This window comes from Heptranchias perlo, chromosome 3, assembly GCF_035084215.1.
Source record: "Heptranchias perlo isolate sHepPer1 chromosome 3, sHepPer1.hap1, whole genome shotgun sequence".
NCBI classification, from domain to species: Eukaryota; Metazoa; Chordata; class Chondrichthyes; order Hexanchiformes; family Hexanchidae; genus Heptranchias; species Heptranchias perlo.
Genome location: NC_090327.1, coordinates 76,529,807 through 76,555,324, shown reverse-complemented (window position 1 = coordinate 76,555,324; position 25,518 = coordinate 76,529,807). Strand labels below are relative to the sequence as shown.

The 25,518-nt window shown below is 43.3% G+C and overlaps 1 protein-coding gene across 9 annotated transcripts in view; it reads left to right on the top strand.

The window, feature by feature from the left end:
- Positions 1-25,518, top strand: part of ncoa2 (nuclear receptor coactivator 2) — a 280,623-nt gene that overhangs the window by 239,958 nt on the left and 15,147 nt on the right. For 6 of the 9 annotated variants that reach the window (XM_067980345.1, XM_067980351.1, XM_067980349.1 and 3 more), the window contains 5 exons: positions 993-1,292; positions 2,796-2,885; positions 6,366-6,804; positions 11,663-11,816; positions 16,367-16,565. In XM_067980345.1, the coding sequence (XP_067836446.1) occupies positions 993-1,292; positions 2,796-2,885; positions 6,366-6,804; positions 11,663-11,816; positions 16,367-16,565 (1,182 nt within the window). The remainder of the gene's footprint in view (positions 1-992; positions 1,293-2,795; positions 2,886-6,365; positions 6,805-11,662; positions 11,817-16,366; positions 16,566-25,518) is intronic. The other 3 variants (XM_067980354.1, XM_067980353.1, XM_067980352.1) reach the window with 1 other exon arrangement.

Below are 25,518 nucleotides of genomic sequence, written 5' to 3'. Positions count from 1 at the left end.
TTAGGCCTCAGCTGGAGTATTGTGTTCAATTCTGGGCACCACACTTTAGGAAGGATGTCAAGGCCTTAGAGAGGATGCAGAAGAGATTTACTCGAATGGTACCAGGGATGAGGAACTTCAGTTATGTGGAGAGGCTGGAAAGGCTGAGATTGTTCTCCTTAGAACAGAGAAGGTTAAGGCGAGATTTGATAGAGGTGTTCAAAATCATGAAGGGTTTCGACAGAGTAAATAAAGAGAAACTGCTTCCAGTGGCAGAAGCGTCAGTAACCAGAGGACACAGATTTAAGGTGATCGCAAAAGAGCCAGAGGCAATGTGAGGAAACATTTTTTTAAACAGCGAAGTATAATGGCCTGGAATGCACTGCCTGAAAAGGTGGTGGAAGCAGATTCAATAATAACTTTCAAAAGGGAATTGAATAAATACTTGAAGGGAAAAATTTACAGGGCTCTGGGGAAATAGCAGGGTAATGGGATAGCTCTGTCAAAGAGCCTGCACAGGCATGATGGGCCGAGTGGCCTCCTCCTGTGCTGTACCTACTATGGTATCTGTTTAATGTTAGTGTGAGAGATGCAGAACTTGGAATTTCTGTTCACTTGATGAAAACTGAATTCTGACCCATTCCCACATTGGCAATAATAAATGGCACTCTGGAAAAACTGGTCAGCTGCCATAAGAACTGTGTTTTTTAATGTTGGGAAAAATGTATGCTAATTTTGACTCATGCAATCCTGTATAAAGAACTTTTTGCTACAATAGCTTTGGAGTTCTTTAGAAACTATTTGATTAAATGTAATATAGATCTTACTCCGTGTTTAGCTTGCAAGTTTAGTTTCATATTTTCTCTCAAATTTCCACTATTACCATTTTTGCAACTGCTTGACAAACATTTGCCCAGTATGGCAGATTTAGGATTTTTTTAAAAAAAGATAAGGATGAGAAAAGACCATTCAGCACTTCTCGCTTTATTATAGTTTTGCCTTTGTTTTCACAGAGCCAAAGTGTGGATCACCCGCCAGAATCGTTCCCTAGCCAGAAATCCACAATGATGGCAGAAAAGCCTCAAGTTTATAATCAGCCATATGGTCCTCAGACTACAGTAGTACAAGGAAACTACTCTACCATGCAGGAATCTAATTTTCATCCTATGGCTACTCAAATGGGGCAGCGACCAGGATATGTTACCATGTTACGTATGCAACCAAGGCCTGGGCTAAGGCCTTCTGGTATGGTACCCAACCAGCCCAATCAGCTTCGGCTTCAGCTGCAGCAAAGGCTTCAAGGACAGCAAATGGTAATGCCTACATAGTAGTGAGGGAAATTTGTCTTTGTGGTCTAGCTGTGTTAGTTAATTTAACCACTTAACATCTTTTTTAAAAAAACAAGAACAACTGGATCCCTTTCAAAAAGGAAGCAGCTGGGAAACAGTCACATATTCTGTTTGCACATCTTTGAATACCGAGGTGTCACTTCAAGAATTTAAGTTTAGGAATATCATGGTACCATATGAGCATAACAGGTGTTTATGGATTTCAGATAATGCTAAAAGCATTTTTATCCAGCAGAATTTCCTGAAGCAATAAAATTTCAGCTATTCTGTCTGAAAGATGAGCCTTTTTTCTCTCCAATTTTCTCCCCTAAAGCATTGACACCTTGTTGGTTAGTTCCACAAGCCCCGGTCACTCCTCCAGTACCTCATCCACATTCCTACTATTCACGTATGAACTTTGATGGTGAATTTTGGCAGGCTGTTCAACTGTTGCGGGAGGAAGAGGTGGGTGGCGGCAGCAAAACCAAACTCAATGCTTTCCTCATTCACGTGCACTCATGTCTGGCAGGGTTTGCTGAATACTGTTCAGGAGAAAGGTCCTGTATTGATTTTTGCTCACCTTTACCCAACCCAGGGGTGCTGAAGCCAACTGTAAAGCCTGATGTGCTACTCCACCTGAAATCAGCTAATTCAACCTAGACTGGAGATCAAACCTGGGATCTTCCTGGTCTGTATTGCGCAGGGCCTCACTGGATAAACTCACTGAACCATTGAGGAATCTCAGAGATCATTTTTTTTTAAAGAAAAGGCAGTAAAATTTCAACGAGTAAAGATGTATTTTAAGATATTTTCAGACTAGGAGATTGTTCAGCTCATATTTTACATCCACATGATCTTTTATCGTTGCTCTTTGACTGTTTCCAGGCTGGAAACAAGTGCACCCAGGGTCTTTAAAAATTGGGTTTTTATTTGGTAATGCAAATGTGTCATTTAGAAAAATGTATAAAAGTAAATGTAACAAAATACAGGGGTGGGAATATTTAATGTAGTGATATTTGTAAATTACTTTGTTGGCAGCAAACATTTTCCTTAAGTTGCAATAGGGAATATTTAGTGAAAATCAAAGTTAGCAATTTCTCAATTTAATGTTTAAGGAAGATTAAGATTATTAATCTTTGATGTTTTTATTCTGAGCATCTTCCTGACAGTGAAAACAAATTGATTTTGGTCATCATAACATGCATCACCTCATGTGTTCCAGAACATTTTAAAAAGCCATGTTTTTAAAATGTCCATATGATATGTAGAAAATCAGGCCATTGATATGTTTTTGGGCCTTTCCCTTATGTGAAAGACAATGATAAAGCCACTCGTATCTCTCATGCTTTTGAAATTTTGGTTCTTCACATCTCTAAAATAACTAGTGTTATGTGTCATCTGGAATTTGATATCCCATATATCTAGTTTTAAAACGCTCAACATTTCCATACTAATAACCAATTTCATAATTTGTATCTGTTTTGTTAGAATCGTCAGCCACTAATGAATCCACTTACCACCGTCTCTAACATGAATCTACCTCTAAGGGCGAGTGTGCCACCACAGATGAGTGGTCAGGTAGGCATTAGAAACTGCTGAGATGTTTCTCGCTTAAACTCTTGTATTTATCTTAAATAGAAAAGAATAGTGTTTTCCCCACTAGCTTAAATTATTAAGAACGCCATGTTGTTTAGTACTGACCCATTAGTTCAGAAAGGTTCTAAGCTTGATCCCTGGTCCCTGGCTTAGTTGGTTGATCTCAATAAGAGTGGAAATTGAGTTGCACGGTTAGCCTCTGCATCTTGCAGTAAGGAGGTGGAAAATCAATCAGGGTTCTCATCCCTGATTATTGTATAGTGACCCAGCTGGAAAGCGCACTTGCATGGACATTGATCAGCATGCTAGCCAAGTTGAGTCTGGATCCTGTCCTCACCCAAGTAGCTTGCCAATACTTACTGTTTAGGTTCAAATTTCTCCCTTAAGCAAAGCACTTATGAAATCATGGTCAGCCTGAGTTGGCTTTCAGGTGAGGAAGCAAGAAAATTGGGGTCTAGGAAATTTATACGTTGTGCTCATTTTAAAATAGCTACTTTGAATCATACCTGTTAAATATGCATGTTAAGTCTGTATTTCAGTTGTAGATATTGAAGAGAAATGTCTGTGAAAGTTGTAATTCCAATATTCAGATAATTTACTTGCTAAAAAAACAATTAGGATCAAATGATGCCAGATGGGATAATGGTCTCTGATATTGATGTATCACTACATTGTCAAGTTTCACAATTTTCAACGTAGAGTAATACACAAAAAAAATTGAGCAGTGAATTGATGCTAAAAATTGATGAATAATATTTCATAATTTTTTATGAAAAGTCAGGGCTGCAATGAACTGAAATTAGCACAGTAGGAAAAATTTATGTTGCCATTGTAATATGCAGAAATATAGTATCCCACAAAACAACTCAATCTGACGTTGTCCAGAAGCAAAGCAGAGTTTTAATTGGGAAAAGTCAATCAACTGTTCGTGAACATTATTCGAATAAATCCTGTGTAATTTTGGAAAATGAAAGGTACTGAAAAATACTTATTTTATAAATTTATCTTGTTTTGTAAAGTAAAAGTACAGGAACCTTTATAAGGGAATTGATGTGAACAACTATTGCAGGTGTTCTTGTTTATTAGGGTCAATGTAATGAACTGTGCTAATAAAAACAGAAAATGCTAGAATACTCAGCAAGTCAGGCAGCATCTGTAAAGAAAGAAACAGAGTTAACGTTTCAGGTCATTATCTTTCGTCAGAACTGAGAGAAGTTAAAGGTTTTAATCGTTTTTAAGCAAGAGTCAGACTAAGTGGGGGAAGGAAAGAATAAAAGGGAGAGTCTGTGATAGGGTGGAGGGCAGGAGTGATTAAATGACAAAAGGGATGCAAGGCAAGGAGGGTGGTAATGGGACAAGTGAAGAAACAAAAGATGGGTCTAGAGGATCAGTGAATGGCAACAGCAGAAGCATTACCAGCAGCTGCATCCGAAAAAATGGGAGCAGTGGTTATGATCTGAAGTTATTGAAATCAGTGTTGAGTCCGGAAGGTTTGAAGTGCCTGATTGAAAGATGATGTGCTGTTCCTCGAGCTTCCATTGTGCATCATTGGAACAATATAGGAGGCCAAGGACAGAGTGGGACGAAGAATTAAAATGGCAAGCGACCGGAAGCTCAGGGTCACGCTTGTGGACTGAGCAGAGGCGCTCAGCAAAGTGATAAGCCAATCTGCGTTTGGTCACTCCCATGTAGAGGAGACTGCATCGTGAGCAGCGAATATAGTATACTAAATTGAAAGAAGTACAAGTAAATCGCTGTTTCACCTGGAAGGAGTGTTTGGGGCCCTGGACGGTGGGAAGGGAGGAGGTGAAAGGGTAGGTGTTGCATTTCTTGCACTCACATGGGAAGGTGCCTTGGGAAGGAGAGCGGGTTTTGGGGGGAATGGAAGAGTAGATCAGGAGGAAATGGCCCCTTCAGAATGCTGAAAGGGATAGGGAGGGGAAGATGTGTTTGGAGGTGGCGGAAATGGCAGAGGATGATATGTTGAATGTGGAAGCTGGTGGGATGGAAGGTGAGGACAAGGAGGGACCCTATCGTGGTTCTGGGAGGGAAGGGATGAGGGCAGAAGTGCGGGAAATAGGACGGGCATGGTCAAGGGCCCTGTCAAACTACAGTGGAGGGGAATCCTTGGTTGAGGAAAAAAGACATATTGGAAGCACTGGTGTGGAAGGTGCAAGACAGATGCGACGGAGACCGAGAAACTGGGAGAAGGGAATAGAGTCCTTACAGGAAGTGGGGTGGGAGGAAGTGTAATTTAGGTAGCTGTGGGAGTCGCTGGGCTTATACTAGCTATTGGTTGATAGCCTATCCCTAGAAATGGCGATTGAGAAGTCGAGGAAAGGAAGAGTCGGAGATGGACCACATGACAGCGAGGGAAGGGTGGAAATTGAAAGCAGAGTTGATATTTTCCAGTTTGGGGCGAGAGCAGGAAACAGCACCGATACAGTCATCAATGTACTGGAAAAAGAGGTGGGGGAGGGGACCTGCGTACGACTGTAACAAAGAATGACGCACGTATCCCACAAAAAGGCAGGCATAGCTAGGACCCATATGGTTCCCATAGCGACACCTTTTATTTGGAGGAAGTGAATGGCATCAAAGGAGAAGATGTTCAACGTAAGAACAAGTTCAGCCAGGCAAAGGAGGGTGGTGGTGAATGGGGACTAGTTTGGCCTCTCCAAGGAAGAAGCAGAAGGCCCGCGGTGTAGAGGGACTGGACGCCCATGGTGAAAAGGAGACAGTTAGAACTGGGAAACTGGAAACTGTTAAAGTGGTGGAGGGCATTGGAAGAGTCGTGGATGTAGGTTGGAAGAGACTGGGCAAGGGGAGAGAAAAAATAGTCGAGATAGGAATAAATAAGTTCCATGGGGCAAGAACAGGCTGAAATGATGAGTCTCCCAGGGTAGTCTTGTTTGTGGATCTTGGGAAGGAGGTAGAAGCGGGTTGTGCGGGGTTGGGGCAACTGAGGTTGAAGGTCATGGAGGGGAAGATCTCCAGAGGAGATGAGGTCAGTTACAGTCTGGGAAACGATGGCTTGATGTTCGGCGGTGGAGTCATGGTCCAGGGGGAGGTCGGAGGAAGTGTCGGAGAGTTGGCATCAGCCTCCGCAAGGTTGAGGTCTGTTCGCTAAACAACAGCCCCACCCTTGTCAGCAGTTTTAAAGACAATGTCAGGGAATGGAGAGTTCAGAGGGAGATAGGTTAGAGAGAACGAGGGGAGTAAAGAAATTAAGACGGTCGATGTCGTGCCGGCATGACAATGAAAAGATCGAGAGGCCAGAGGGGTCCAGCATTTTCTGTTTTTATTTCAGATTTTCAGCATCTGCAGTATTTTGCTTTTGATTTAATGAACTGTGTCTGCGTAAATATTCAATGAAAACACACAGCCCCTTAGAAATCATTTAAGTAAAGGTTACTAAATATCTGAATGTTAATACCATAGGTATATTTTCTATTCTTCCAGGGACCTATTAATGCACAGATGCTGGCCCAGAGACAGCGTGAGCTTTTGAATCAGCATCTGCGTCAAAGACAGTTGATGCAGCAGCAGGCACAACAGAGAACCATGATGATGCGGCAGCAGGGTTTGAACATCTCACCAAATATGGCAGCCTCTGGCAGCATGGCAGGTGCCATGAGCACTCCTCGGATTCCTCAGGCATCACCACAGCAGTTCCCATACCCTCCAAACTATGGTACTGGGCTTACTTCCCCACCACCTTCCACCAGTCCGTTCTCCCCAGTGTCCCCAAATCCTGGGTCACAGCTCCTCTCTCACAGCTCCTTGCATGGCTCCCAGATGAATCTGGCTAACCAGGGAATGATAGGAAATGTGGGAGGACAGTTTGGGCCTGTAATGAGTCCCCAAATGCAGCACAATGCCTTCCAGTTTCCCAGCTCAGGTACTGCCTTTCCTCTGAGTGCTGTTAACTATTAGAATGGCAAAGCTATTTATTGTAAAGATTGTATCATTCTTTATCTTTGTGTGTTGAGAATGATTGAGCTAATTGATTTTGGCTTTGCATTGGGTGTGGAGCTGTTGCTTGTAATGTCTTTACCTGGTCTTACTTAACCTGACCGCTTTCCCTTTTTTGTGAATGTGGATTTTCAGTGCTAACTTGCATGCACTGGTTGCATAACACAGTTCTGGCTAATGGCATTGTAGTTCTGTGACAGCACAAGTCTTCTAATTTTGAAAAACTCACAGAAGTAACCCATTTTTTGTCAGGTCACTTACAGTGTATCTTGATAAGATTTTCCATATATGCAGCTACATTAAAATTAATTTATTCTGATCTTCAAAAATTATTTACAAGGATTGTTGGTCCAGGATCAAGATACTGATCCTAACCTCACAGTAATAGGTTCACATTTATTTGTAAGAAGAGGGTTATTAGAATGTTGAATTCTTCATGCTCAGGATTATTAGAATGTGGAATGCTTTATTGAGACACCAACTGTAATATTTATATGGGAATTGGATGAGTGAAAAGGGAAGCATGTAAAAGAATATGGGGAAAGGGCAGGACCGGCACAGACATGGTGGGCCAAATGGCATCCGCCTGTGCTGTAAAGTCTATAAAGAGCATAAATTTACTCTTAGTTGTCTGAACTACCCCCTTGTCTGTTTTGACATTTAATTTTTACCCTTTTTCTTTTTTTTTAAAACAGCAACTCAATTCCATCAGAATAAAATTCTGCTTGGGAGCTGGACTGTCTAGTAATTTCAGTGGTAACTGGATAGAGCTGTAACTGTCCCTTTTTACCCAAATAAGTAATGCTGTAGTACTTGTTTCTGTCCACTGACTGGTGCTGTGTAGAGAATGGAGACTTATTGGTTGCTTGGTATTCTGAATAGTGTAAGATGAATATTGCAGAGCCAATAAATGTCTTCACTGTAAGCAAGTTCCTGATTCCACCACAGCTGCAGCTAAGGAAATCAATGATCTAACCATTCTGAGTGCTTGAATTGATTGGATTAAGTTTCATACCTGAAAAGCAACTTGTAACGGTTCATTGCACACCTTTATACAAAAAAGTCATGATTCCATCAATATCACCCGTAGTAGAGCATTGCAGCCATCCCAGTTCAAGTATGGGCTGTCAATCACTCATATCTAGAATTGACTTTTCAATTAGTTGTACAAGACCCAGTGATGTGAAGGTAGATTATTGGAGAGTTTTAAATAGCTATATTGCCAGCACACATAATTTTAAGATTTTTTAAGTAATACTGAAGCAGCACAGAAAACTAAACTGAGCGCAGGCATGTTTAAGTTGAGCACTGTGATCATTATTTGTCTTGCAAATCTTGTTGCTGCCTAACATACATGAATGCAAAGGAGTTGGATTTAGTGTTCCCCAGGGGATAGATTTTTAGGGTGCAGTTTTACAAATCAGCTCTTGAAATAATACAGGATTTAGTAGAATTTTACTGTGAAATGCTAGATTTTGAAAGTTGAGTGGCGTTTGGTTATTAAAATAGACCTTCTGAAAATATTTTGCTTTTGTGTTTACAAATTCCAAAATCTCAGTTGAGCAGCATTTAATTATATTGGATTACTGTAAAATGTTTTCCTGGTGTTGTGTTTTATGCACTTCAAGGTTACAAATTTGTGGTGTGATAATTAAATCCATATTTGTGCCATCTTTTGTGCCATGCTTGAATGTGAAAGCGAGGTTTACAAATCTCAGCTTAAAGGAGGTGACATTTGAGCAAAATGAAGCTTTTTATGTAGCAGAGATTTTCCGAACACAAAGTGTACAGTGACACCAATTTAATGACTATCAGAGCTAGATTTTCCTAGAACACAAAAGTGTGCCCACTTTAGAAAACTTTGGAGACCATAATTGTAAAGTTATCAGGAGTAACCTATTTAGAGACTACTCAGAGGACAATGGGAATGTGATTTTATCCTTGTGAAGAAAACTGTCATAAGAATTAAAACAGTTGTTACTCCCTAAGTGCTCTGATGTGCCAAGAGTTTATACACAAGATATAACTTCCATGGTAGCAAATAAATACTTCATATTTCACAAATGATTTCACATTTCCTCAGATGTATTTGCTCACCATAGCAAGCATTAAGATTAGTTAAGTACAGTGTTACAGCCCCAAGGATAACTATTCACAAAGTTGCTGAAAGTTTCTTTCTCTTGAATGATTGATAGTGAGATATTATTTGTAATGCTACTACCACTGTGGGGCGGGGTGTAATAAATGTGACAAGTTTATATAGCCAGTTTCCATTCTAAATGTAGGCATAGGAATTTATAATAGAAAAGTGGACAAAAAGTACTTTTGCGTGTAACATTTTTTAATGTCAAAATAATAAATAAAAATTACAGAACGATAAGGATGAAATGTATGACTTTAAAATGGGGATTGATCTACTTCCGCACACTTTGATCCAATTATCCCTAGCCTCTAACCCCACTACACCTGAAGACTACATTTAGTCTTGGCTCACTGTGTACATTGGCACAGGACACTGACTGACTAGTATGTTCTATATTTACAAATCCTGACTGGCTAAAATGTTATCAAGGAGAACACGTTATAAAATGCTGCTAATTATGTCTATATCTAATTTGAAATCATATTCTATTTTTATGAAACAACTCCAATTGGATTTAATTTACAAGTATACTTTTTACTTTATTACAAAATACTTTGCTCAGTAGCTGCTATCTATACAAAACTTGAAAGGAACTGGTAAGTTCCAAAATTGATCTAATTTAAGGGAATAATGTACCGCAATAAATTTAGAAGTAATCAGTTTTGCACCAGCCTTTGCACATTGGCAGGTTGTCAAACTAGAAGAATCCAGTACTAAATGGAACTCGCACAATAGGACTCTGTATGCAAGCAATCCAGCAAATGGGGTCTAGGGCTTAAAATGCCTTTCAAATGCTTTGGGTTTTGGTACACTGAAGCACATATTCAAAGCTTAGAAATTAGGAAGTGATTTCCATCTACCAAATTTTGTTCTAGGCAGAACAGGGATTATTGCAGCACCTAATTATCAAGTTTTGATTGAGCATTTGAAATAATTTGATCACTTTCAGGAGTAGACACTAAGCTGATGCGCAAATGGGAGAACTGCATTATTAATCTTGGACTGTTATCGGGCAATATACTGTATCACAACTCAACTATACAGCCTTAATTCCTTTACTCCTTTGTTATACAATGGCAACTTTTTAAGACCATTGCAAAGAAAAATTAAGCTTGAACAGAGTTAACTTTAAAGAAATGGCATTCCTTAATTTGATACTTCTAATGGTAGTATATGGTAATTCTACTGCTAACAGTTTGCTAAATTTAATTGTAGAAATTACCATTTTCCAAGAACATGCCCATTTTGAATTTAGGCAGGTTGAGAATTGCGACTTTTTGTTTCCACTCCCCGAGGAGTTGGACCTGGTTCCCCCACAACACGATACCATGATAAGGGTTATACTTGTGATCGGAGAAAATTCTATAACATAGTAACCTCCATTCTCTGCTGACCCTGGGGTAAATGCATCATGTAATGTAGCAAAGCCTTATAGATTAAGAAGGTCCCAGGTCTGATTCATGGCCTCTGCTGAATTAGCTAGTCTGACTGCAGTTGTCCTCTGCATCCCCAGGGTTAATGCTCCTGTTTAATGGCCCTGCTCGGTGGGAACTGGGTAAGCCTTGACTGCAATGGCCGCAAAGTTGACGAGTCAACTGAGGGAGGAGAAGCGATCAAAGATACCGTAGATTGAAAGTCTTTTTAGAGAAGAAAGCTCCTTTTTAAGATATGCATAGTGGCTTAAGCTTCATCACGAACTGTTAATTCTGTGTGAGGTATTGTGACAATTAAACTTACAGGACAGTGGACTGAAATTATGGCCAAAGTTGATCTTGAGCTACATTTTATTATACATGAAAGAGAGGTAAGGGGAGGGAATACTGAAGGCTGGGTGAATAAATTAGGTTTTTAAATGGCCCTGTTATAGCTAGGAACGGGTTAATGTAAAGTTAAAATGTAGGACTTGAGAACACTAACAAAATGAATGAGGAACAATAAACATTTGTTTATTTACAGTACATTGTAGTTACATTATCCTCTCGTCTTTTTATCGCTTCATGTGGATTTCAACTTGTCCATCTTTCTAAATGCATAGAGACTATTTTATGTTGTCATTTCAGACTATACAAACAGGTGCTTGTGTATGGGAGTTTGATTGTTTTAATATGATTGAAAACTGGGGACTGGTAATGGAGCAAAATGGTAAATCAAAATATGTTTGTGCCATTAGCCAAGAGACTCATCACACTAAAACATAATTAATCCAAGAATATGTAGCCAAAGATTAACTGCTCAAGGATATAGAAATCTGCTTGTGTTTTACTGTTTTAGCTTCCAGTTATCAAATTTTGTACAGAGGTGTTCAGTGCTCTTAGAGGAGTACTGCTCTCTTTATATGGGCAATGGAGCCAAAACATAGAACTGCAGTGACATGCACTTAAATAAAACAGATGACATCATTTAAAGCAAATTTATTATGTGTATGCAGTTTCAAGTAGAAAATCTTTTTGTGTCAGCCATGTTGACATTTAACTGGAGCCTTTTTTATTGGCACTTCCACTAATTGATATTCGGAACAGTGTTATATAGATTGGAGAATTGTTTGAAATTTATTATCTTAATATTTTGTATATGTATTTTAAAGTTGTGCATAGAATTAAAGCTTGTTCAGAATTGCTATATCTAATTTGTTCATTAACAGGGATGAATCAGCAGTCTGATACAGGATTTGGTGGGGCTACAACCCCCCAAAGCCCATTAATGTCCCCAAGGATGAGTCATACACAGAGTCCAATGATGCAGCAGTCTCAATCTGAGATTAATGGCTGGCCACAGGGAAACATAAATGGAAACAGGTACTTCTGATCATTTCCCATCACCTTTTTAATTTAAGTTTTAAAGTACTCTGTATACTTACAACCGGAGAGCAGGGGTAAAACAGACTTGGGTCTGGGCAACCTATATGGATATACGGTATGAATTCCCCTCAACGCCACCGTAGACATGTCTTCACAATAACTGCAGCAGTCTCGGAGAAAAGGCCCACAACCATTTTCAGGACCTTGGGATGGGCAATAAATACAGTCTTGCCAGTGTTGTTATCATCTCGAGAACAAATCAAGAAATAAAGACTAATGTGCTTATTGGCTGGCAGAACATGTGCTTTTTTTTTATTCGTTCTTGGGATGTGGGCGTCACTGGCAAGGCCAGCATTTATTGCCCATCCGTAATTGCCCTTGAGAAGGTGGTGGTGAGCCGCCTTCTTGAACTGCTGCAGTCCGTGTGGTGAAGGTTCTCCTACAGTGCTGTTAGGAAGGGAGTTCCAGGATTTTGACCCAGCGACGATGAAGGAACGGCGATATATTTCCAAGTCGGGATGGTGTGTGACTTGGAGGGGAACGTGCAGGTGGTGTTCCCAAGTGCCTACTGCTCTTGTCCTTCCAGGTGGTAGAGGTTGCGGGTTTGGGAGGTGCTGTCGAGTTACTGCAGTGCATCCTGTGAAGGGAGTGAATGTTTAGGGTGTTGGATGGGGTGCCAATCAAGCGGGCTGCTTTGTCCTGGATGGTGTCGAGCTTCTTGAGTGTTGTTGGAGCTGCAGTCATCCGTGCAAGTGGAGAGTATTCCATCACACTCCTGACTTGTGCCTTGTAGATGGTGGAAAGGCTTTGCGAGTCAGGAGGTGAGTCACTCGCCACAGAATACCCAGCCTCTGACCTGCTCTTGTTGCCATTGTATTTATGTGCCTGGTCCAGTTAACTTTTTGGTCAATGGTGACCCCCAGGATGTTAATGGTGGGGGATTTGGCGATGGTAATGCCATTGAATATCATGGGGAGGTGGTTAGACTCTCTCTTGTTGGAGATGGTTATTGCGCGAATGTTACTTGCCACTTATCAGCCCAAGCCTGGATGTTGTCCAGGTCTTGCTGCATGCGGGCATGGACTGCCTCATTATCTATGGGGTTGCGAGTGGAATTGAACAGTGTGCAATCATTAACGATCATCCCCATTTCTGACCTTATGATGGAGGGAAGGTCATTGATGAAGCAGCTGAAGATGGTTGGGCCCAGGACATTATCCTGAGGAACTCCTGCAGCAATGTCCTGGGGCTGAGATGATTGGCCTCCAACAACCACTACCATCTTCCTTTGTGCTACGTATGACTCCAGCCACTGGAGAGTTTTCCCCCTGATTCCCATTGACTTCAATTTTACTAGGGCTCCTTGGTGCTGCACTCTATCGAGTGCTGCCTTGATATCAAGTGCAGTCACTCTCACCTCATCTCTGGAATTCAGCTCTTTTGTCCATGTTTGGGCCAAGGCTGTAATGAGGTCTGGAGCCGAGTGGTCCTGGCGGAACCCAAACTGAGCATCGGTGAGAAAGTGCCGCTTGATAGCACTGTCGACGACACCTTCCATCACTTTGCTGATGATTGAGAGTAGACTGATGGGGCGGTAATTGGCTGGATTGGATTTGTTCTTTTTGTGGACAGGACATACCTGGGCAATTTTCCCCATTGTCGGGTAGATGCCAGTGTTGTAACTGTACTGGAACAGTTTGGCTAGAGGCACGGCTAGTTCTGGAGCACAAGTCTTCAGCACTACAGCCGGGATGTTGTTGGGGCCCATAGCCTTTGTTGTATCCAGTGCACTCAGCCGTTTCTTGATATCATGTGGAGTGAATCAAATTGGCTGAAGACTGGCTTCTGTGATGGTTGGGATATCGGGAGGAGGCAGAGATGGATCATCCACTCAGCACTTCTGGCTGAAGATGGTTGCAAACGCTTCAGCCTTGTCTTTTGCATTCACATGCTGGACTCTGCCATCATTGAGGATGGGGATGTTTATAAGAGTCTCCTCCTCCCATTAGTTGTTTAATTGTCCACCACCAATCACGACTGGATGTGGCAGAACTGCAGAACTTTGAATTGATCCGTTGGTTGTGGAATCGCTTAGCTCTGTCTATACCATGTTGCTTCCGCTGTTCAGCATGCATGTAGTCTTGAGTTGTAGCTTCACCAAGTTGGCACCTCATTTTTAGGTACGCCTGGTGCTGCTCCTGGCATACTCTTCTATACTCCTCATTGAACCAGGGTTGATCCCCTGGCTTGTTGGTAATGGTAGAGTGAGGAATATGCTGGGCCATGAGGTTACAGATTGTGCTGGAATACAATTCTGCTGCTGCTGATGGCAGTGCCTCATGGATGCCCAGTTTTGAGCTGCTAGATCTGTTCTGAATCTATCCCATTTAGCATGGTGGTAGTGCCACACAACACGTTGGAGGGTGTCCTCAGTGGAAAGATAGGACTCCTTCTCCACAAGGACTGTGTGGTGGTCACTCCTACCAATACTGTCATGGACAGATGCATTTGCGTTAGGTAGATTGGTGAGGACGAGGTCAAGTAGTTTTTCTCCTCGTGTTGGTTCGCTCACCACCTGCTGCAGGCCCAGTCTGGCAGCGATGTCCTTCAGGACTCGGCCAGCTCGGTCAGTAGTGGTGCTACCAAGTCTCTCGATGATGGATGTTGAAGTCCCCCACCCAGAGTACATTCTGTGCCCTTGCTACCCTCAGTGCTTCCTCCAAGTGGTGCTCAACATGGAGGAGGACTGAATCGTCAGCTGAGGGAGGACGGTAGGTGGTAATCAGCAGGAGGTTTCCTTGCCCATGTTTGACCTGATGCCATGAGATTTCATGGGGTTCAGTGTCAATGTTGAGGACTCCCAGGTCCACTTCCTCCTGGCTGTATATCACTGTACCGCCACCTCTGGTGGGTCTGTCCTCCCGTTGGGACAGGACCTACGCAGGGATGGTGGTGGAAGAGACTGGGACGTTGGCTGAAAGGTATGATTCGGAGAGTGTGGCTATGTCAGGCCGTTGCTTGACTAGTCTGTGGGACAGCTCTCCCAATTTTGGCACAAGTCCCCAGATGTTAGTGAGGAGGACTTTGCAGGATCGACTGGGCTTGGTTTGCCTTTTTCGTGTCCGTGCCAGGTGATCTGTCCGGTTTTATTCTTATGACTTTTTGTAGCGAGATTGTACAACTAGGCTTGCTGGGCCATTTCAGAGGGCGATTAAGAATCAACAACATTGCTGTGGGTCTGGAGTCACATATAGGCCAGACTGGGTAAGGATGCAGGTTTCTTTCCCTAAAGGACATTAGTGAACCAGATGGGTTTTTACGACAATTCGGTTGTTTCATGGCCATCATTACTGATACTAGTTTTTAAAAATTATTTAATTAATTGAATTTAAATTCCCCAACTGCTGTGGTGGGATTTGAACTCATGACTCCAGATTATTAGTCCAGGCCTCTGGATTACTGATCCAGTAACATAACCACTATGCTACTGTACCCTGACGCTTGTACAGAGAGGAGCTGTTTGAATCTTGGATAAAGGAAAACAGCTATCAGTGTTGATCTAACATGCCCTGCACTTGCTGCTGTTAAATCTGGTACCCTAAAGTACTTTTTGGATCATTTTAATTGCAGGCCATATTTACTTTTTTTGAGGGAGGGAGGATCATCAGAAATCAATTGGGACACAAGCAGAAGCATAGCTATGTAGTAATGTCTATAGGAATCTTCATTATTCGTACAACTTCTCTACCGGATTGTTGCAACAGCAACTTGCATTTACTTAGTGGCTTTAACATACAAAATATACCAAGGCTTTCCAAAGGAATATAGATATGTTGGGGGACAGGGAGCCAGCGTAGTTCAGTGAGGACGAGGGTGATTTGGCAAGTGGAAGTTAGTGTGGGACAGGATACGGGTGGTTGGATTTTGGGCAAGTAGAGTTTGTGCATTGTGGATAATGAGGTGAGTGAGGAGAGTATTGGAGTAATTAATTCTGGATGTGACAAAAAAATGATTTTGACAGTAGGAGCAGAGATGGGAAATGTTGCCGAGATGGAAGTAAGCAGATTTGGTGATGGAGCAGATGTGGGGTATGAAGCTCAGCTCAGAGTCGAACACTATGCCAAGGTTGTGCATAGTTTCGTTCAGCCGAAGTGAGTGGCCAGTGAGGGAAGTGGCATCAGTGATGAGTGGAGTCTATCACAAATCCCTAGCTTTGTCCAAATTGGTGATTTTGTGCTTAATCCTAATAAGGTTTAGGTTTAGCTTCATCATTTGGTTTCACTTAAGCTCAATCTTCATATCCCTGAGAAAAACCTTCAAAGTTAACCTCCAGGAGATGAAAGTTTAGGTGAAAATGTAAACAAGACTATTGTGACTCAAAAATGTGGCAGCTAATGGCCCATGTAGTCTACTGCAAAATAATTGAGCCTGTCCTTTGTAAGGCTAATGACATCTGACAGACGAAACCCACGTCATAAAATGTTTTTGGGGAAATGCATTTAATCTAATATGTTAATTTTGTTTTTCTCCCCCCTCTTGTAATGCAGCATGTTTTCACAACAGTCCCCACCACAATTTGGACAACAGGCAAACACCAGCATGTACAGCAACAATATGAATATCAGTGTTTCCATGGCAACCAACACCACCGGTATGAGCAACATGAATCAGATGTCAGGGCAGATTAGCATGACCTCAATGACCTCTGTGCCTACATCAGAATTGTCCTCTATGGGTGCTGAACAGGTAAGAGATGAGCATTTACAAATGTTTTCTGAACTCTACTAAAAGCAAATTGTTACATCAGTAGCTAAGGCTTCAACAGATGCATCTTACCAAAGGTTAGAGAGTAAGGATCATGGAATTTGAAGATCATTACGAAGATACTTTGTATTGGAAAGCATTTCAAGTACTTATGGACAAGGATAGAGACCAGTAGTATTAAAAAAGAATACTTCCTATTGTAATCAGACCCCATTGTAATCAGACTTCACTGAAAGAGGATACTATTCTCGAGCATTAATAGGTAGCTGCTGTAGTGTGCTGGCTGATCTTTCAAGGTTGTGTTGTGAAAGCCTTCAGTATTTACGAGGGAGACTAACATGGTGGGCATGACTTTAGGAGAAGAGATCAAAAAAGATATAAAGACATTTAGGATAGAAAGGGGGGGGATAATTGATCAACTAATCAAACTTAGAGAGGATGGGGGTAATTTTAACCCCCAAGAACGGGAGGTTAGGAAGTAAAAATAGTTGCTTTTTGGAGCGGGAACTGAAGGAAACCAGTATTTTTTTAAAAAGTGCTAGGAAAGTTAATGGGGCTAAAGGCTGACAAATCCCCAGGGCCTGATAATCTACAACCCAGAGTACTAAAGGAAGTGGCCCTGGAAATAGTGGATGCATTGGTGATCAACTTCCAAAATTCTATAGACTCGAACAGTTCCTACAGATTGGAGGGTGGCAAATGTAACGCCACTATTTTTTTTTAAAAAAGCAGGGAGAGAAGAAACCGGGAATTACAGACTAGTTAGCCTAACATCAGTAGTGGGGAAAATGCTAGAGTCTATTATAAAGGATGTGATAGCAGAACACTTGGAAGGCATCAACAGGATTGGACAAAGTCAGCATGGGTTTATGAAAGGGAAATCATGCTTAACAAATCTGTTGGAGTTTTTTGAGGATGTAACTAGTAGGATAGGGGAGAACCAGTGGATGTGGTGTATTTGGATTTTCAGAAGGCTTTTGATAAGGTCCCACACAAGAGGTTAGTGTGCAAAATTAAAGCACATGGGATTAGGGGGAATATACTGGCATGGATTGAGAATTGGTTGACAGATAGGAAACAGAGTAGGAATAAACGGGTCTTTTTCCAGGTGGCAGGCAGTGACTAGTGGGGTACCGCAGGGATCAGTGCTTGGACCCCAGCTATTCACAATATATATCAATGATTTGGATGAGGGAACTAAATGTAACATTTCCAAGTTTGCAGACGACACAAAGCTGGGGTGGATGTGAATTGTGAGGAGGATGCAAAGAGGCTCCAGTGTGATTTAGACAAGTTGGGTGAGTGGGCAAGAACATGGCAGATGCAGTATAACGTGGATAAATGTGAAGTTATCCACTTTGGTTGTAAAAACAGAAAGGCAGATTGTTATCTGAATGGTGATAGATTGGGAAACGGGGAGGTGCAACGAGACCTGGGTGTCCTTGTACACCAGTCACTGAAAGCGAGCATTCAGGTGCAGCAAGCAGTTAGGAAGGCAAATGGAGGCCAACATACCATTTCAAGAGGATTTGAGTACAGGAGCAGGGATGCCTTACTGCAGTTATACTGGGCCTTGGTGAGACCACATCTGGAGTACTGTGTGCAGTTTTGGTCTCCGTATCTGCGGAAGGATATCCTTGCCATGGAGGGAGTGCAACGAAGGTTTACCAGACTGATTCCTGGGATGGCAGGACTGACTTATGAGGAGAGATTGGGTCGACTCGGCCTATATTCACTAGAGTTTAGAAGAATGAGAGGTGATCTCATTCTAACATATAAAATTCTAGCACGATTAGACAGACTAGATGCAGGGAGGATGTTCCTGATGGCTGGGGAGTCCAGAACAATGGGTTACAGTCTCAGGATACGGGGTATGCCATTTGGAAGAGAGATGAGGAGAAATTTCTTCACTGAGGGTGGTGAACCTGTGGAATTCTGTATCACAGAAGGCAGTGGAGGCTAAGTCATTGGATGTATTTAAGAAGGAGATAGATATATTAATGCTAAAGGGATCAAGGGATTTGGAGAAAAAGCAGGAACAGGGTACTGAGTTAGATGATCAGCCATGATCATTTTGAATGGTGGAGCAAGTCTGAAAGGCCGAATGGCCTACTCTTGCTCCTATTTTCTCTGTCTGTGTATCCCAGCTCCAATGCACCCACTTCCGGATTTAGCCCAGTCTGGTTAGGATGCGCGCACGCAACAGAAACCCGGAAGTCCCGTTCCCACTTAAAGCCGGTGGGCTGATATTTAAAGGGCCAATTCAGGTACTTTTTAAACACTCGAGGTACTTAACTTTTTGTGTATTCTGAAACTGAATGGGATTTAACTTCTCCTGAATGTGTTTCCAATGGCTTCTGAAACACGCCATTGAAACAGAGGCGAGTTGCAGCCAAAGTTGATTTGGCCCTTTAAACCAGTGGTTGACACATCTCAATAAAAGGTGAGGTATTGCAGCTGGGCACTCAATTCTCTCAGACAAAGGTTTGGCTGGGAGTTCTTTGCGTCTAGACTGAGAATTCTTTGAGACTGAGAATTCTTGTGTTCAGACAAATTTACCAACATTTTGGACCCCCTCAAACTGACAAGATCAGGATGGGGGGTGCAATGGATGTATTCCACAGTACATCTGAGGCGGAGGCACATCACCATCCGCGGCAGGCATGTCTTGCAGTTCAGGGATCTGCAGGTGCACAACAAGGACCTGGAAAAGAGAAGAGAGGGGACCAACGGAGGGGCCGAGCTCACAGGAGGCACTACCCACATGAGAGGGTCTACAAGCAGAGGCTAAACTTCCTGGACACCACCTGAGGAGCAGAGCCTATGCAGGCTGAGATTGAGTCGGCAGGTGGTCGCAGGCTCCTTCATAACGAGCTGCTCCCGACTGGGCCTGGTGGCCACGCATTGCCCGTCGTAGGGTGTCTCAGTCGTCTGCACATAAGTACATATGACAGGTGATGGATGGATTGTTTGCCAGGGCATCCGACTACGTGAACTTCTCGCATGACAACATCAGCCAGACTGAGGGCAGTGGGTTTCAACACTCTAGCTGGCTTCCCACGGATGCAGGACACAATCAATTGCGCACACATGGCAATCTGAGGACCTCCACATGAGCCAGGACTGTTCATAAACTGAAAGGGATATCACTCCATCAATGCACAGCTGGTGTGTGATCATTGGAAGAGATTTCTGCAGGTATGCGTCAGATTCCTTGGCAGTGGCTGTGATTCATTCATTTTGCACGAGTCCAACATCCCGGATTTCTTCTAAGCAGAAGACAGACTTAAGGGCTGTCTCCTTGGAGACTAGGGATACCCTCTGCAGACGTGGCTCACGATACCTGTGAGAAACCCCACCAACGAGGCACAGCAGTGGTACAACCAAGTAATTGAGCAAGCCATAGGAATGTTGAAGCTGCACTTCAGGTGCCTGGATAGATCTGGGGGAGCCCTTCAATACTCACCCCAAGGGTGTGTAGAATAATCGCCGTGTGCTGCATCCTGCACAACATAGCGTAGGTGAGAGCGTTACAGGTGGAGGAGGTCGAATGCACTCATCAAGCTGCCTCATCTGGCAGCAACATTGAAGAAGAGGAGGAGGAGGAGGAGGAAAATGAAGATGGGGAACCTTTCCCCAGAGCAGCGGCGAACATTGCTGCTCGAAATACCAGGAATTCCCTAATTTCTAACAGGTTCTCATAATGAGATGTGCAAATTGAAGACTTTGAGCTCCTTAGGCCGCCCAGAACAACCACTACCACCGCCCCCACCCCCCCACAACCCTGCACAAAAACAGTCCTTCAGCCATGCGTGCACCCCTTGCAGACCTGCCCAGTGGGTGTCCTCAAGTCTTAACATTCAAATGAAAGGGAGAATTCACAAAAGGGACTCAATAATGGCCAAGACATGGCATTGGTGATAATTAAATTTAATGTCATAACAAACAAAATATATAAATGAACAATATGACCTATCGTCACGTACCCTTGGTGAACTATAATACCTTGGCCTTTCTCTTTCTACCACTTCTACACTGTGCATCCCCTATGGCTTCAGTAAAGGTAGTGGCAGGTTGCTCAGATCCCTGCCCTGATTGCTGAGGTGCTTTGGCCTACGACCTCTGGGTTTTAGAGCCCATGAGGGCCCCGACAAAGACTGCTCCACCTGCACCTGTGCAGGAGCAGACTCTGCCATCGGGAGAGGAGGCAGCATTGTGGTACTGGTTGGAGGGGGGGGGGGGGGGGTCGGGGTCAACAGGTGAGACGAAGGAGCACTTTGAGTGGAGTCCCCACTTCCATGTCCCCTTGCACCATCATCCCTCTGCCGGGCCAGCGCTACATCACTCCCACCACTCTGCTGGTCAGCAGGTTGGTGAACAGATGTGTCGCGTTGTAAAGTCACAGATAAGGTATCTGTCGGCCTGTTTAAGGCGGCAGACATGTTTGCAGCCAGAGTCTGTACGGCCGTTGACATGGCCTGCACGAACTCATTTGAGATCTGTGCTTCAAGCTCAATGGAGGCTGCCACTCTCTCCATCACAGACATTCCCACACTTACCTGCGCCAACAATCCACTAGCAATGGAGTTGGCCTCCTCCATCCTCTCCGCTATTGTGGAGAGTGTGCATGGCACGTTTTCCAGTACCTCGCAATGGTGCAGGTGTACCTCTATCATTCTCCTTCTTGATGATTGCCCCCGGGGGTCAGCATCTGTGTCCAGCTGAGCAGAGCTTGGAGAGGAGTGCGCCCCCCCCCCCAAAGTGGACTCTCCACAGCTGCCCCTGCCACCAGTATCTGCTCACGCACACCTAAGTGGTGAATCACCAACTAACAGTCTAACAGGACCCACCGAAGTGCGATTATCTGCGTTGGTGCATGGCTGTAAGTCCTGTGACGGTGCACCCTCAAGGAATGAGGTCCTCTGAGGAATCCTTTTTTCCATTTCAGTAGATTCTTCTTGAAGGCCTGAAGGCCTTGGAAGAAACCGATATTAATTATTCATTGGAAAAGTGACAATCTTTCCAATGACCATACTGAGGTCTGGAACAGTTCAATCATTGATAAAATCAATTCTTCATGTATGTGAAAGATGTTAAAGTTCTGTTACCAGCCAAGATCTCCGACGGTCCCACTTATTTCCATTGCCTCCTCCTCTACATCAGTCAGCTCCACTATATGTGGTGGACTACCTCCCAGTTCTGGTCCTCTTCCTTGTATTTTGCACGCTCTTCTACAATGGGACAAACAACAGACCTGTGAGTGACTGAAGGTGACCTATTTACTGTATTGTAAACAATTTTACAACACCAAGTTATAGTCCAGCAATTTTATTTTAAATTCACAAGCTTTCGGAGATTTTCTCCTTCCTCAGGCAAATGTTTCAAGATCTCCTTGAAGCCTACGCATTTATACATATTGAACAATACATGGTGTTTACAGACTGCCCCTGCAACTGCCCGTTGCCAAGGCAATCACCGTGTTCAGACAGAGAGGTGTTACCTGCAGAACCCCCGAATACACATTCAACAAAAAAACAAACAGGGAAAAAAAACAGAGAAAAAAAAAACACAGAGAGAGGCAGAAACATCCGGAAGGCAGAGAGAGCCAGCAAATGACCCATTATATTAAAAACAGATAACATTTGTTCGCTGGTGGGGTAACGTGTAGCGTGACATGAACCCAAGATCCCGGTTGAGGCCGTCCTCATGGGTGCGGAACTTGGCTATCAATTTCTGCTCGACGATTTTGCGTTGTCGTGTGTCTCGAAGGCCGCCTTGGAGTACGCTTACCCGAAGGTCGGTGGATGAATGTCCATGACTGCTGAAGTGTTCCCCGACTGGGAGGGAACCCTCCTGTTTGGCGATTGTTGCGCGGTGTCCGTTCATCCGTTGTCGCAGCGTCTGCATGGTCTCGCCAATGTACCATGCTCTGGGGCATCCTTTCCTGCAACGTATGAGGTAGACAACGTTGGCTGAGTCACAGGAGTATGAACCATGCACCTGGTGGGTGGTGTCATCTCGTGTGATGGTGGTATCTGTGTCGATGATCTGGCATGTCTTGCAGAGGTTACCGTGGCAGGGTTGTGTGGCGTCGTGGACGCTGTTCTCTTGAAAGCTAGGTAGTTTGCTGCGAACGATGGTCTGTTTGAGGTTGGGTGGCTGTTTAAAGGCGAGTAGTGGAGGTGTGGGGATGGCCATAGCGAGGTGTTTGTCCTCATTGATGACATGTTGAAGGCTGCGGAGAACATGGCGTAGTTTCTCCGCTCCGGGGAAGTACTGGACGACAAAGGGTACTCTGTTGGTTGCGTCCCGTGTTAGTCTCCTATGAGTAATTCATATTTACTGTATGAATGCATTGCTTTCAGTGAGGCTGACAATGAAACGGATGAATCAGAGGGTGACTATCAGACACATACATCACGTTGCAACAGGAATGGGGTGAATGGTAGGGGTGGGTGAATAAATGGACAGTTGAGGAAGTGCATAGAAAGTGAAGGATGGTTGCTGCTGACACTTAAGTGGGTGTGAAGAGTGATGTGATGGAGTAGGTATGCCAACACAGTGACAGTTGAACAACACAGGATGTGGGTGAATCAGCAAAAGTACTCACTTTTCCTGACCTGGTTAGGTCATTATACCACTTCCTGCGCTGCATCCAAGACCTGGACACCATGCTCCTGCTGCTCATCACCTCTGCCACCTCCAGCCAGGCCTCCTTAGTGTCAGAAGCCAGTTTTTTCCTCCTATCAGCTGGGTACAGCACGTCCCTCCTGCTTCGCACACCAGCCAGCAGAACCTCAAGGGATGCATCAGTGAACCGTGGCTCTGCCATTGCTCTATGCCTCTCCATCTTGATGTTTCCTCCTTTCTCCTTCAAAATCCATGTTGTATTGGCCTTTTAAATAGTGGAGTTCACATCACGTCATTCGGGTGCGCAGTACACCTGCGCAGCTTGGAGACTTGAAACCTGGAAGTAGAATTAAGTGCCTTCAATGGAGTTGCGATCGCTCAATGTGACACGCTCAAATTATTTCAGAGTTTCCCACGTGACTCTTTACCCACCCACTGAGTTCCCACTGCCATGCTAAAATCGTTGCCACAACCCCTGGTCTGGATGGATTGCATCCGAGCATATTAAAAGAAGTTGGGGAAGAGATAGCAGAGGCATTAGCACATATATATAAAAATTCATTAGAAATGGGAATAGTGCCAGATATCTATGATACTCCATATAGCATTCAGGGGCTAAAATTTCTTTATATCTGAATTCTGGGTCTAGGTCATTTAGAGTTTGGACTTGATAATGTTATGACTTGGAAGTTTAATGGATCAGTCGGAAATCTGGCTTCAGGTTTTTATCTGTTGTCCACCTTGTTCCTATTTCTTGATTTACCTGTACTGATCTGGGTGAAGATGTCAACTGTAAATGCATGTGTAAAGATGACATTTATGATTTTTCTATTAAAAAGAGGAAATATATTTATCATGTTTTACTGCTTCAGTCATATTTTTAAAAATATGCCTTTTAAAAATGTGCCTTTCATATCTTTAGGACATCTCAAAACACTTCACGTCCAAAGAAATGCTTTTAAAGTGTAGTCACTGTTATGTAGGCAAATTCAGCAGCCAATTTGCACACAGCAAGGGCCCACAAACAGCAAACCAGTTAGCCTGTTTTTAGTGGTGTTCGTTGCTGGCTAAATGTTAGCCAGGACACCGGGAAAACTCCCCAGTTTCTCTTTGAATGGTACCATGGGATCTCAAAGGCAGATGGAGCTTCAGTTTAATGTCTCATCCAAAAGATGTCACCTCAAACAATGCAGCACTCCCTCGGTACTGCATTGAGTGTCGGCCTAGATTATGTGCTCGAAGCCATAGTGTGAGGCTGGAACCCACAGCTTTCTGACTCGGATGAAAGTGCTACCACTGAGCCAAGCTGATACTTTGAGGCTAACTGCTGTACTTCAACCAGTAACTTTGAACATGGGACCAGAAAAGCTTTTCATGTACTATTGCCTCATGGTACAGCTGCTAACTCCCAATATCCTTCTGTTTGATAAATGAATCGCACAACTCGAACATTTATTTGAATTGTACTTTTCTTCATTCCTGTACCTATTATATTGTACTATACACGTAAGACCAACATTTGGGGACTTTCAGTTATGTATCCAAAGAGGGTGGGGGTCTGTCCCCTCCTTTATGATAGTTATTGGAGGAATGCTGTTGCCCATTTAAGTTTCCCTAGTGGCTTAATTTATTGAATGAGTAGCTGTTCAGGAAGGTCTCTGGTTCAGTCTCTGGTCAAATGCTACAATTGGCCTTGGTGCCTCAGGTTAGGGAGAAGAAAGTCAGCTTGGGTTGGTATTCCTGATGAATATTTAATGACCTCTGCTGAAAGTGTGCAGGTGAGGACAGAATTGGGCTTAACTATGTTCCTCCCGCTTCCCCCATGGAGAATAGCCTACTGACATTGATTGTAATGGCTCATACATGATAAATGACCACTTGGAGGATGCCATCATCTGTGGAATGTTACCTTTTCAAAAGTGAAGACAGAAAATTAGCAAGAGAGGAGAAAATAAATTACTATTTGAAGACAGCAACTTTTTTTTTCTATTGACTTTCTTAAAACAAATAATGTCTCTGATATCGGGACATTTTGTTAATGTTGCTCAAAGGTGAATGAGGGGAGGCAATCTTTTTCAAAACCAGCTGTCCAGTATGGACATGATGACACCAGATGGGGATGATTATTGGGTACGTAATAATGCTGACTCTCAAGAAGAAGGCTGTGTCTACGTAACTAGATCTAGAACATTAAGTAGAAAAAAATGGATCAGTTGTCTGCATTTTAGTGCTTCTGTAAATGAGATGGACAATCCCAACATAATCACATTGATGAATGGGGGAAAGGGTGGTGGAGAATGGGCAA